The sequence below is a fragment of the Lampris incognitus genome, chromosome 6 (assembly GCF_029633865.1).
Source record: "Lampris incognitus isolate fLamInc1 chromosome 6, fLamInc1.hap2, whole genome shotgun sequence".
NCBI classification, from domain to species: Eukaryota; Metazoa; Chordata; class Actinopteri; order Lampriformes; family Lampridae; genus Lampris; species Lampris incognitus.
The window spans coordinates 57,987,114-58,001,584 of NC_079216.1; the positions used below are offsets into that span (position 1 = coordinate 57,987,114).

The 14,471-nt window shown below is 47.3% G+C and overlaps 1 protein-coding gene across 1 annotated transcript in view; it reads right to left on the reverse strand.

The window, feature by feature from the left end:
- LOC130113960 (netrin-4-like) overlaps nt 1-12,148 on the reverse strand; it is a 31,856-nt gene extending 19,708 nt beyond the window's left edge. Inside the window, exons 1-3 of the mRNA XM_056281671.1 lie at nt 11,880-12,148; nt 10,813-11,375; nt 8,643-8,915 (exon numbers count right to left, since the gene is read on the reverse strand). Coding sequence (XP_056137646.1) covers nt 8,643-8,915; nt 10,813-11,375; nt 11,880-11,946 — 903 coding nt within the window. The 5' untranslated portion in view covers nt 11,947-12,148. The remainder of the gene's footprint in view (nt 1-8,642; nt 8,916-10,812; nt 11,376-11,879) is intronic.
- Nucleotides 12,149-14,471: the final 2,323 nt, after the last annotated feature.

Here is a 14,471-nt window from a genome sequence, read left to right on the forward strand (position 1 = left end):
TCAGGCAAGGTGGGATGATGGAATTAGACAGGGACAGTTTGAAGATCTTTGTGAAGACCTCGGAGAGCTGGTCTGCACATACCTTCAGCATCCTTCCTCTTACACCATCAGGGCCGGCAGCTTTCCTTGGGCTCACTGCTGTGAGCACATGCCTCACATCATGCTTCTGCACAGTGAGGATGTGGCTGTTAGAAGGCGTTGTGTCTGTCTCTGCTGCTTTCCCCTCAAACGGAGCAAAGAAACAATTCAGTTCCTCTGCCAGTGAGGCGTCACTGTCAACAGTCATGTGGTTTCTGGTCTTGTAGCTGTTGGTAATGTGCTGGACGCCCTGCCAAAACCCCCGTAAATTGCTGTTGATGGAATGGTCCTCAATCTTCCTCTTCTAGGCCACTTTAGCATCCTTAATGCTTCTCTTCAGGTTGGCTCTAGCAGCGCTGTATGGTGGTCTTTCTCTCTCTGGACCTTAAGGTAGTGTTAGGGTCCTTGAAGAGAGTTTTGACCTACTTTGTCATCCAAGGCTTCTGGTTGGGGTACACCTGGATGTGTTTTTTAATGGTGACATTATCAACACAGTTCTATATGTAGCAGAGAACAGTTGATGTGTACTCCTTCAAGTTCTGGTCTTCAAAAATGTCCCAATTAGTCCTTTCAAAGCAATCCTGCAGCTGCAATGAGGGTCCTTAAGGCCATGGTTCAAAAGTCTTTGTGGTGGGTTGAGCTTTTCTCCTGAGGGGGTTTGTTGTAGTGGGATGTGGCTTAGCCTCGGCTGCAAACAGAGAGAGAGGGGTCGTGGGTCATGGGAGAGCAGATGTGATAGAGAGGCTGATTGATGATTAGCCTCAGGTGTGCAAATCTAACTGCCTGCTCTATATTCTGCAATAAAGCTGGGTCCTGGACTGACACATGGACACAATGAGCACGCAGCGAACACAGGAAATGATGGAGAGAAAGAGGTCTCCAAGAAAAGACAAAGAGAAACAAGGCATACAGCACTGCTGAGCACTGGCCCATGCAGTGTGCAGAAAGGACATTGAACCATAAAATGTTTCTGTGAATAAAAGTCTGTGTTTCATCAAACGTGTTTGTCCTCCATAGCAAATCCGAACAATGGCAACAAACTTGTTACAGTGGTGGTCCATACGGGTGTAGTATGGAGCAGCATGAATCTCCACTGGGGCAAACCCTCCACTGAAATGCTGACCTCCAGGAGAACCTGGCCCAGATCGAGCACCAGCAAACCCAAGCCCCCGCAGGAGCTGGCTGCTCAGCAGGCAGAAGACTGGGCTCTCTTGATGGAGCTGCTGTGCTCCCCTTCGGCTGCCCATGGGGTGATCTAGACACTTCCCCCTTTCATCGGTCCCAAATCATCCTCCCCAAGATGACATCTGCCAACGACCCTGAGGCATTTTTGGACATCCTCGAAGGCACGGTGTTGGCATGTGGGTGGATGGAGGAGGAATGGGCTGTGTGTGTGCTCTCCCTGCTCATCAGGAGGCACAAGCTGCCATGCACAGCCTACTGGCATCCTCCCAAGAGGAATACCAAGCTATCTGGTGAGCGGTCCTGGAACAGGTGGGGCTCACACCAGAGGGACATCAGCGCCGGTTTAGGAAGCTCAGCCTGGAGGATGTGGGCTGCCCCTTCATCCTGGCGCAGGAGCTCCTCGACACGGTGGGACGGTGGTTATGACCAGGTCCCTAGGACATCAATGAAGTCATCCACGAAGTGGGGCTGGAGCAATTCATTGTCTGTCTTCCCCCTGTGATGGCTGAATGGGTCCAGTGCCACCGTCCTGAGGACCTGGACCACCTCACCCTTTCCACTCAGGATCGATGTGGCAAGCCAGCAGCCCACCCCATCCTGGCCCTATTGAGAGACTGTACCCACTCACACCTACAAACACATGCACAGCCCGGCACACACGTAGACACACACATCAATGCAGCAGCACATACCCCCACACACATGTAGACACACACACATCAACACAGCAGCACATACCCCCACACACATGTAGACACACACATCAACACAGCAGCACATACCCCCACACACATGTAGACACACACATCAACACAGCAGCACATACCCCCACACACATGTAGACACACACCTCAATGCAGCAGCACATACCCCCACACCTCGTCCCCGCTCTAACCCCTCCCTCTTCCCTACTCCACAGGGCCTAGTTTCAGTTTTTGTCCTCCCCAATCCACAGGGGGCTCCTCAAACCTTGGGCCAGGAGTGCTGGCGGTGTGGGAAGCCAGGCCACTGGTGGCAGGAGTGTCCATTAATGGAGGTGGGCCAGATGGTCCGGGTTCTTGGCCTGTCAGCCCCCTCACCCAGTCCAGATGGGAGATACAGCATACCAGTATGGATGCAAGGGGTTATATATCAGGCTTCGATGGACACAGGCTGCACACAGATGCTGATCCACCAAAGCCTGGTTTGGTTTGGGGCATTGGTAGAGGCCTTGTGGGTGGAAATTTGATGTGTGCATGGGGATATTCACAACTATCCAGTGGTAGCCATCTAAATAAGACATCGGAGAAAAAAAGCATAAAGTTCTGGCCACTGTTAGTTCCCATCTGTCACGGCCCTTTCTACTAAACTCAGATTGGCCAGAGTTTGATAACATGGTTAGAGAGACAAAGGGGCTGTGAGAGCGACAGCCAGGATGGTATGAGTGGTGCATAGTACAAAGTGGTGATGCGAGCTCATCCAAGTCAGGCGAGGGGGAGTCAACCATGGCTCCGGTGCCTCACCCAGTGGAGGACTTCCCCATCGAGCAGAAGAGAGAAGGAACAGAAGTACACCATAGGGAAGGAGTGCCCTCCAATTCTACCTCCTGGGGCACTCATTCACCCTTTGTTTGGACCATGCCTTACTCTAGTGGCTTCATCGAATGGAGAATGCCAGTGCATGGATCACCCATCGGTATCTGGCATTAAAGCCTTTAAAATTCAAGGTGGCCCATAGGGACGCAGATGGTCATGGCCAATTTCCTCTCTCACTCGGGGGAGAGGGGGGTTAGCTGTCGGCCAGATGTAGCCCCAGCCTAAGTTGGGCGGTGGAAGTGTGCGGTAGTGGGTTGTGGTTTAGCCTTGGCTGCAAGCGAAGAGAGAGGGGGTGTCGGTTGCGGGACAGCAGACATGATAGAGAGGCTGAGTGATGATCAGGCATGTAAGTCTGACAACCTTCTCTTTATAATCTGCAGTAAAGCTGGGTCCTGGACTGACACATGGACACACACATGAGCATGCAGAGAACACAGGAAAAGACAGCGAAGAAGAAGTCTCCATGAAAAGACAGAGAGAGAGAGACAAGGCATACAGCACTGCTGAGCACCGGTGCGTGCAGCGTACAGAAAGGACATTGAACCGTAAAAAGTTCCTGTGAATAAAAGCCTGTATTTTGCCAAACCTGTGTCCGTCTTCCATACCAGACCCAAGCCGTGGCAACAATTGTGTCACAGGGGTGTATACTGGGGTTAAGAGTATGGATATGTGCTCTGACTGGCCTAAGTGTGGTAGTGGTGTTAACCTAAAAAACATTCTTGATATTTGAATAAATCTTGCCTAGAGTATTTTCCCCCCTAGAAGCACATTTGATGCGTTGTTCAAATTTCAAGAGAACTGCCTTTAAATCTGCATGGTTAAAATCACCGGCAGTGATATGGGCTGCTTTAGGATAGGTGCTCTGTTGTGAATTTACAGCACTGAGCAGGTAGCCTAAAACAACACTAGCATCTGTTGGAATGTAAACGGCTGTGACTATAACAATGGTAAGCTAATGTGGAAGGTAAATAGGCCTGCATTTAACTGTCAGGTACTCCAAATCAGAAGAACAGTGTCTGTCTATGATTTTGGTATTAGTACACCTGCTGTTGTGTATGTAAATGCATAACCCCTCTCCCTTGCTCTTACTGGAGTCCTTGTTAGTCCCCGATCCCAGCAAAATGCTGTGCGGCCTGCTAGCTCTGTGGCTATGCCTGGGCTAAGTGAGTGTACAACAGCCCTCAATGAGTTTGTTCGCAGAGATCTGTAGATTCAGTTCATCCATTTTGTTGGTGATGGATCTGGTGTTGGTGAGAAAAGTGCTGCTTAGTGATGGTTTGTGTGGTTGCTTCCCTAGCCTTGCAAGTACACCGGACCAGCATCCACGCTTTTGCTTCATGCATTTCCTCTGCCTCCGACACCTGCCGGAGCCAACAACGAACCACAGAGAGCCCAGTGACCTGGCATCTCCTTTGGTATATTGTCAGGGCTCTCAAGTTTTGAACTGAGTTCAGAGTGAGATTTTGGCGGCGGCGGTGGTCTGATCTGATAAATGACACATAAATTCATACAAATAAAAATATTTATTTAATTCATCATTTTTTAGTGCAGGTAGAACTGGTGACCTGAACGAGAACAGGAGAATGTCACTTAATATGCGCAGTGTAAACATGTGTAAACAGCTACTGACACTTCGGTTCCTCTTTAAAAAGGACCAAATGTCTTCATTTGCTTTTGAGAGGAATTTTCCCCAACATTAAAGTTGTTTAATTATCAAAATGTCTGAGCAACAATCGCAAATTAGCCAACATCACCTAACGCCAGAAATTAATACAATATCAATATCTTATTTTAGTTTCAGGGGAAGTCGTTTTAAATTCTGTGACGTTTGAAAGGTTTAAACTTTAAATACTGACCGCTGCAGATTCTCCACCTCACAGACTCCTCTGCACCTGTTGCTAGGCAACACGTAGCAGTGCCTTGCCATTAACATCGCTGATAAAGCAGCTGGCTTGCTTGAGATCGGTAAAAATATAATATATAACAGTTCAGCAACACGCAAACCTACCACAGAAAACCGGACATTTTCATGAATTTATAAACCCCCCCCCCCCCGGACATGTCCGGGGAAAAGAGGCCGTTTGGTCACCCTAAGCTAGCTAGGCTAGTTCACACACTGGTTAAACCAACTGCCTGGACACAATATTCATGGAGAGTAAAAAGAGACAATATTCCCCAGCAACGGAAATCAAATGATGAGATAACTTACTGTACACATAGGATATGGTCTTCTCCCACGTCGTTGTCGTCCTACTTCGGATTTGTGACTAAGTTAGTAGATAGCTGTCCTCTTATATCTAAATCTTACCCGGATACAGCAATGCTATTATTTGATTGGCTGTTCGGCAGCTATATTCTTTAATTTGACTGGCTGGTGCGTGGCAGGCCCTTCTCAACGCTATGGGGAATCCACTTGATTCCTACCTGTTCCACTGTTATAGAAAATAGCGGTGCAACTTGGTGGGCGTTACCCTGGTTCTCTGCGTGAGAAATACAAGGTGTGGCGTGTGAGCGTGTGAACGAGTTGAAATGCGTGTGTCTCACGCCCAATGCATGAGACTTCAGAGCCCTGTATTGTAAGTGCAGAAATTCATTCATAACGGCCTGGTTACACTATAATTCTGTGATCAGAAGAGCTTGGCGGCTGTAGGTGGGATTCGCGGGGCTAAACTTAACACTGGTGAACAGACATATAAACAAAAACACACATAAAGAGCACCAAAAAGGAGAGTGTCAATCCGCTGCGTCTGTGCACGCTGCCATCTTGATCTTAAAACCTAAGATCCTGCCACATATAAATAAGAATAATGTAAAAATCGTGATTATTTCCCTTTAAGTGTGTTTTACTGGTCTTTGAAAGTACATTTGATGTTACACATAAACCACACTTTGTTGTAGCTTCAGACAGAATAGCTTATTGTCTGTGTAATGTGACCACACCACATTAAGCCACGCTGGTATGCAGATGGTGTTTGTATTCCCCATTTACAGTAAAGAGAAAATGTGGAAAGGTTATGGGTTGTTAAAGCATTAACGTTAATGCCATAATTAAGGTTTCCACATCCTTAAATCCCTGAAATAGTGGGTAAAAAGTGTGGGCTGACATGCTGGGTTCACCATGGCCCCTCATCCTTTACAGCACAATCTACAAGCATGGCTGGATAATGTACGAACTGTGGGAATGCCAAACCCTCTCCTCCCAAACACCAACACAAAAACTAGTGCTCAATGATATGGAAAATATTCTTATCACGAAAGTCATCGGGAATTCTACTCGATATATATACACTACCGTTCAAAAGTTTGGGATCACCCAAACAATTTTGTGTTTTCCATGAAAAGTCACACTTATTCACCACCATATGTTGTGAAATGAATAGAAAATAGAGTCAAGACATTGACAAGGTTAGAAATAATGATTTGTATTTGAAATAAGATTTTTTTTACATCAAACTTTGCTTTCGTCAAAGAATCCTCCATTTGCAGCAATTACAGCATTGCAGACCTTTGGCATTCTAGCTGTTAATTTGTTGAGGTAATCTGGAGAAATTGCACCCCACGCTTCCAGAAGCAGCTCCCACAAGTTGGATTGGTTGGATGGGCACTTCTTGCGTACCATACGGTCAAGCTGCTCCCACAACAGCTCAATGGGGTTCAGATCTGGTGACTGCGCTGGCCACTCCATTACCGATAGAATACCAGCTGCCTGCTTCTGCTCTAAATAGTTCTTGCACAATTTGGAGGTGTGTTTAGGGTCATTGTCCTGTTGTAGGATGAAATTGGCTCCAATCAAGCGCTGTCCACTGGGTATGGCATCGCGTTGCAAAATGGAGTGATAGCCTTCCTTATTCAGAATCCCTTTTACCCTGTACAAATCTCCCACCTTACCAGCACCAAAGCAACCCCAGACCATCACATTACCTCCACCATGCTTAACAGATGGCGTCAGGCATTCTTCCAGCATCTTTTCATTTGTTCTGCGTCTCACAAACGTTCTTCTTTGTGATCCAAACACCTCAAACTTGGATTCATCCGTCCACAACACTTTTTTCCAGTCTTCCTCTGTCCAATGTCTGTGTTCTTTTGCCCATCTTAATCTTTTTCTTTTATTGGTCAGTCTCAGATATGGCTTTTTCTTTGCCACTCTGCCCTGAAGCCCAGAATCCCGCAGCCGCCTCTTCACTGTAGATGTTGACACTGGTGTTTTGCGGGTACTATTTAATGAAGATGCCAGTTGGGGACCTGTGAGGCGTCTGTTTCTCAAACTAGAGACTCTAATGTACTTATCTTCTTGCTCAGTTGTGCAACGCGGCCTCCCACTTCTTTTTCTACTCTGGTTAGAGCCTGTTTGTGCTGTCCTCTGAAGGGAGTAGTACACACCGGTGTAGGAAATCTTCAATTTCTTAGCAATTTCTCACATGGAATAGCCTTCATTTCTAAGAACAAGAATAGACTGTCGAGTTTCAGATGAAAGTTCTCTTTTTCTGGCCATTTTGAGCGTTTAATTGACCCCACAAATGTGATGCTCCAGAAACTCAATCTGCTCAAAGGAAGGTCAGTTTTGTAGCTTCTGTAACGAGCTAAACTGTTTTCAGATGTGTGAACATGATTGCACAAGGGTTTTCTAATCATCAATTAGCCTTCTGAGCCAATGAGCAAACACATTGTACCATTAGAACACTGGAGTGATAGTTGCTTGAAATGGGCCTCTATACACCTATGTAGATATGGCACCAAAAACCAGACATTTGCAGCTAGAATAGTCATTTACCACATTAGCAATGTATAGAGTGTATTTCTTTAAAGTTAAGACTAGTTTAAAGTTATCTTCATTGAACAGTACAGTGCTTTTCCTTCAAAAATATGGACATTTCAATGTGATCCCAAACTTTTGAACGGTAGTGTATATATATATCTCATGATATCTGTTTAAAATACCATGATTAAAAATCCAACTGAGGTTCATCACATTGTACTAATGTTTATCCATCCATTATCCAAACTGCTTATCCTGCTCTCAGGTTCGCAGGGATGCTGGAGCCTATCCCAGCAGTCACTGGGCGGCAGGTGGGGAGACACCTTGGATGGACCACCAGGCTATCACAGGGCCCACACACACATACACACACACAGTCACACCTAGGGGCAATTTAGTATGGCCCATTCACCTGACCTACATGTCTTCGGACTGTGGGAGGAAACCGGAGTACCCGGAGGAAACCCACGCGGACACAGGGAGAACATGCAAACTCCACACAGAGGGCGACGCGGGACGACCCCCAAGGTTGGACTACCACAGGGCTCAAACCCAGAACCTTCTTGCTGTGAGGCGACCGCGCTAACCACTGCGCCACTCGCTGTGAGGCGACCGCGCTAACCACTGCGCCACCGTGCTGCCACTAATGTCAATGTTAAGCATAATATCAAACCAAAACTGGATTTCACATAGCATTCCCTTCAAACATTTAAAATGTAATTTTGTAAGAAATTTTAGGTGATAGATTCTGATGATTATTAATTTAGACAACAAAATTACATACTGTGATATGATGATATCCAAATTTCATCGTGATACAATACCATTGAAAGACTATAAATGATAATATAGAATTATTGCCCAGCGCTAATACTAACGCACAAATACGGGTGTTAACGTGAGGCAACAACCCGCAAGGCCACACAAAACATCTCTGGGGAGTTATCACAGCAAAGGGAACTGTGAGCGGAGAGTTGCTGATCATTGGCATAGCACCAGACAGCTCCCTGAGCAGTGTGGATATGATAGTGACCTTCGACCTCACTCACCATATTATCGGTTCTCTGTTGATTGGGACGATAGCTGCCAGTTGGCACGCAGTGCTCGGCGTGACCGTTGCAGAGGCAGCTGCCCTTGATGATGAAGTCATAGATGGCATAATGGGCCATTGGCAGAGCTCTGGCGCCGGGGTGTTTGGCCTGGCAGGGACACGGCTGGCGCTGCAGCAGACGGACCCTGAGATTGGTGACCATGAGCTGGTTAAGGGTGGCCGGGGCATAAGGATCCACAGAGCGTGACGGAGACAAGGTGCGATAGATGACCTTGGAGATAAGAAAGGAGAACACATTTAAAAAAAAAAAGAAATAAAAAAAGGCATGAACAATCTGCCCCCAATCTGATCTGCGTTGTGTAAAACGTGGGTCAGGATGATTCTTGTTAAACACAAATCAGGTTGGTTTTCTGTTCCCTGCTCCTTCTAATAAAAAACATGCAGACGTCAAGCTGGTTTGCCTTTCATGCTCCCTAATATAGAAGCTATTCTTAGAGCTATGGCTTGTTGATGTGTGAACACATAGGGACATTTCCTGTTCTGTCTCACTCTGCGATGCTGCAAATGATCAATGAGGATCATTCAAAAGATGCCCTCTGTAAATCAAAACATTGTATTTCCAAACCGTACATGTCGGTATGAGCTATACATCCTCTAAGACCTGAGGGTCTTAGGATAGAGGATGTTGACAATTATCGCTTTCTATATCAACTTGTTTCTTTCTATGTGAATGTAAAGCAGTCTGAGACTGTAACCGGGTGTTCTTTGTGCGTGTAAACCACAAAACACAAGCTCCCAAGTTTCACTGGAGGTTGTCCTATTGCTCAACCCCTTCGATTTACATGCTGCAGGACCGTTACCTTTGAGTGACTGCACAAACACACAGACACTAATTATGAAGGCTGAGGGGCTTACGCAAGAGAGCTGCTGTAGCAAAAAACACATACCTGTTGTAAATACACCACAATTATGAGCTCAGTCTTGGCCACATATTCAGACATCATTTAACCAGATCTCCCATCTTGGTCTAGGGGGCCTTTTGGACTAGAAACAAAAAGCTGAGTGGGCCCGCAACTCACTCTCTCTCTCTCTCTCTCTCATCTTTGTGAATGAAGTGGGATGTTCATGAATAAACTAAGGCAGTCTATCTGGCTAAAGCCTCTGTGTGATAATACAGCATGCCCTGACAATGTTTTGGGAATGGGTGAAAAAACATTGATATTCCATCTGTGAGCATTGGGGCTGTTTGGAGCTGAGAAAGCATTCCTGGGAAAAAAACCAAAACACTTGACTCAGTCCATCAGAGGGGATCAGTTTCCAAAGCCTATGTGAGTTGAATGTCCAGTGTTTGCCCGTGTTGTTCTGAGGTCTGCTTTAACTACATTGCACCCAAGTACCAGCAAATGAAGATATTGGCATTTGTTGGTGGGACAGTTAGGCCACGGTCACACGTGCGAATGTAGGCAAATGACCATCACCTGCCTAGGCGTGATTCGCATCTTGTCGTGCCGAATGTGGGCAGTGCAGGATGTGACGCCAAGTGGGGTCAACCACACACACTGCTTTGCCATTGGTTGAGGCTACGGATTCACCGGTCAAAGTTCACCAAAGTTAAACTTCTTGCGAAGCAAAGATGCGAATATCCTTCGCCGTTGGAGGCGAATGTTTTATTCACCCCTTCGCTCTCATACAATGGAAGTGAACGGGAGGGTAATATTCACCAATGTTAATTTTGCACATGTGTGACCGTACCCTTAGGGACTGTCTGAAAATGTGGTTTGAAGTTGATCCAATGATCCAACAATAGAAACCCTCACTGTGTGTTTCCTAGCTTTCATTTGACTTCAGTAATTTTCTCATACTGCGTCTTTCCCAACCTGGTCCTCAAGTAGACTTTCCTCTGTTCTGCAGATTTTCTTTGTAACCCTACAAAGGTAGACCTGCTTACTCAATCAATCATATTAGAGCAATTGATTGTGTCATGTGTAGCAAATCTGACATAATTAAGTGCCAATTGCTGGAATAAGTACAAGTAGGCCTACCTATGCAGGTCTCACACAGGACAGAGGATGGTATAGTGAAGAACTGGGTTGGGAAACACTGGCCTACCCAACCTTGCTTGTTGGTATACAATAATAAAGATACTCAAAATTTTAAAAAAAAATCACCTCTCCTCTGGTACATGGGAAGGCTCCTGAATACTTGGAGGTGCAAGTCACCCCCTTATTCTCCTCTACAGTAGTATTCTCCGTCAAGCCGAAAAAACGCTCACAGTCCCTGGCGAAATATCGGAGGGTCTTCCAACTTCGCCCGTAATCCTGAGAGCGCTCCAGGACCATGGCGGCGGGCCGGGGTGAACGGAACACCAGGATGAGATGGGTGAAGTAGAATTGGCTCTCCAGATCCAACTGCAGGACCTCCTCCTCCACCCCCTCTGCCGACTGCCACCAGGTGTCCGGGTTGCGGAATGAGGAGTCACTCATGGCGGAGGGCAGGTGAGCCTTGTCTGGGATGGCGGCGTCACATTTACTGCATCTCGCTGCAGAGCAACTCTCCCTGCCTGTCGGGACCACGCTGCTGTAGAAACAGTATGGTTCTGATCCACTGGAGCCACAGAAGGACTGCGTGGTCAGTACTCTACCCAGGGCCAAGTTACCCATTCGGGGGTTGCAGGCTTGACCAGCACAGCGGCTCTCATCATCTTGACCTTTGGAAATGGAGGCAGTGGTGCCTGCAGAAAAAAAATGTAAATGGAAAATGTGGAGTATGCTCTTTACAGTAAAACTGCAGCTTGTGCAATCAAGTGGATGAGGATACAGAATTTGGTAAATTGATGCAAATGAGTTTTTGGATATAATAGATACAATAAATCTGTTTGAAGCCATAGAAAACTGAAAATACTGTGCTTCAGCCACCATTAGCACAGTCTCCCTTCCCTTGTAACTGTGGGGTAATTACTGTATTTGCCGGCAGCTCTATGGCAGAGTACTGAAATATCTAAAAACAAGCTCAGGGCCCATAATTATAAGGTATAATTAGTGTAAGAGTGGGGACTGGGTGAGCAGGTACACCTCAGAATAGCCACCTTTGCTTGGAGGCAACCTAATAGGACAGAAAAGAGTTGTGTGGATTTTAATGCAACGTTGACAAAATTACAAGTCAAACAAAGCGTTGTAAACCCGATTTTGAGCAGGTCACTCAGGGGTCATCTGCACGTGTGGAGGATAACACTTACCAGCCGAAGGAAGAGAGGGGCAACAGCACATGCAGAAAACGAAAGTCCACCAAGTCGCCCCGAACATCGCTGCGGTCCGTTTACGGCTCGTGTCTTGATCGGATGAACAGACGCGCCACCGACGACGTCAGTCAAATGTTATTTAACCGACATGACGCTTTCTGAACAAAACAAAAACCAAACAGTAAGGTGTACAAATACGACGTAGAGTTAATAAAGAAATACATCGCCTCAGATTGACATGTATATTTTCAGGCTTGATGTTTACCGACGCCGCATTTATGTAACATCCGTCAGTAATTGAGGTCCTCTATATCCTTTAATCAGCCCATCCCATAACCCTCAAAGTCACGAGTCCTTCATTAACGTTTGTGGATATAATCGGTCTGTAAGCCCCGCCCTGCGCCGTCCAGGGCGCGCGGTTATCAATTAAATAGCGCGCGCGCGCGCGCGCACACACAGCTCTGTCAAAAACACGCTCACGCTCAAACAATGCAAACAATTTTTCTAGAACGTGAGAGAAAAGGGAGCCCCGACACCAAAATAACTAAATAACTAAATGAAACGGGAAAGGGAGCTGCTTTGCATATAAGTGAATGAACGAATGAACGATGACTTATTTCGAACATGTAAACAAGCAGGATGTAACATCCATTGCCAGTAATCTGAAGTGATCGTCAAATCCACACATCAAACCCGGGGAACAAATCTCCATATTAAATATCAGATTACTTGTTACATGTCGGTAAAGGAGTAGGAGGAAGTATACACTTGTTTTTTCCTACTCCTTCTCACCTACTCTTCAGTTAATTCAGCTACTATACATTACAAAAGGGAAAAGAATATGATTGCTTATGGCATGAAACAGGCTTGTACTGTCTCATAAAGAATTTACTCGACGCACTGGATTTATATACGTGCATGGATCAGTCGGACCCTTTAGTAGAGCGGTTAGCGATGTCTCCCGCGGTGCGAGAGATATGGGTTCGCGTCCCGGCTGCGGCAGTTCCTGTGGTTGCCCCCTGAATTCGCTATATTACTCTCTCCAGCGTGTCGCCTATCCCCAGCCGACAACAAAGTTCCTATAGCGAAGGGGAAACCGTCTCCGCCGACGCGGAGGCACGGGTCCGCACCTGATTGCTGTGTATCTCTTCGGGCGCACCGAACATCTCACTCGGCTGTAGTGGCAGCGCTCTGGTCTGGGACCGCATACGCCTCAGGCCATTTGGTAAAAAGTGTAACGTGCATGGATAAGTAGACACGTTGGCCCTTGGCAAACGGATCGGACCCCTTAGTCGAGCGGTTGGCGATGTCTCCCGCGCTGTGGGCAATACGGGTTCGCGTCCCGACTGCGGCAGCTCCAGTGGTTGCCCCCCGAATTTGCCACATTGGTGTCAGAAGTGGGATACGCGCGGACGCGCTTACCGAAGGAGGTAGTGTAACGTGCATGAAGAAGTAGACACGTTGGCCTTTGGCAAACGAGTCAGACCCTTTAGTCGACTGGTCAACATTGTTGCTTGCGGAGTGTGAAACACGGGTTCGCGTCCCGGCTGTGGCGACGGTTCCCGGACTGCCCCCCGAAATTCGCTACAATATATTAAACAACTCATCCACTTCATATAAAGGAAAATGAAAACATTTAATTATGAATGTTTGGAGATAAATACAACTTTAACAGTTAACACAACTCTTAATCGTCCCTATATCTCTTAATAATCAATCCTGTGTACTTTTCCTTGAACTGTGTAATGTTTGTACTTTCTTTTAGTTCCATGCTCAGACTGTTCCACAATTTTACCCCACAGATTGAAATCCCATGCTCTTCAATGTTGTTCAAACCGGCAACAGTTTGTGCATGCCCTGCTACCCCACCAGACCGCCCCACCACCACCTGTGTACGACTATATGGACACCGCGGCTGCGGTGACAGCCCGCCGCCAACCTGACGACGGGCTCTGTTATTACCATGCCAGGTTTGGGGCAAAAGTAAAACAGTGTCGCAAACCCTGCAGTTACAGGGTTCAGGGAAACGCCAAGGCCGGCGCTCGTTAACGGCTATGGGCGCCGGCCGTGACTGCAAGCTGTTGTTCATCAGAGACTCCTTGTCGGGCCGGCGGCTGCTGGTTGACTCTGGCGCTCAACGCAGCATACTAGCAGCACAAGCTGTGGACACGATGACCGACAGTCACGGCCCCCAGATGGACGCCGCCAACGGCACGTCCATTCGGACTTACAGTATCAGACATGTGGACGTGTGTTTTGGCGGCCGACGTTTCGGCTGGGACTTTGTGATGGCTGCTGTATCCACCCCGCTCCTAGGTGCGGATTTCCTCTGTGCTTTCAACCTGCTGGTGGATGTTAAAAACTGTCGCGTGATTGATGCCGTCTCTTTTGCGTCATACCCCTGCACGCTTGGGGGCGCTGGAGCGTTGTGCCTCGCTAACACACTCTCCACTGGGGATCCATACCAACGCCTGCTCGCAAATTTCCCCGAGCTCACCACACCCACCTTCTCCTCGGCGGTGGTCAAGCACGGCGTGGAACATCATATCACCACAGTGGGCCCCCCAGTTTACGCCCGGGCCCGACGCC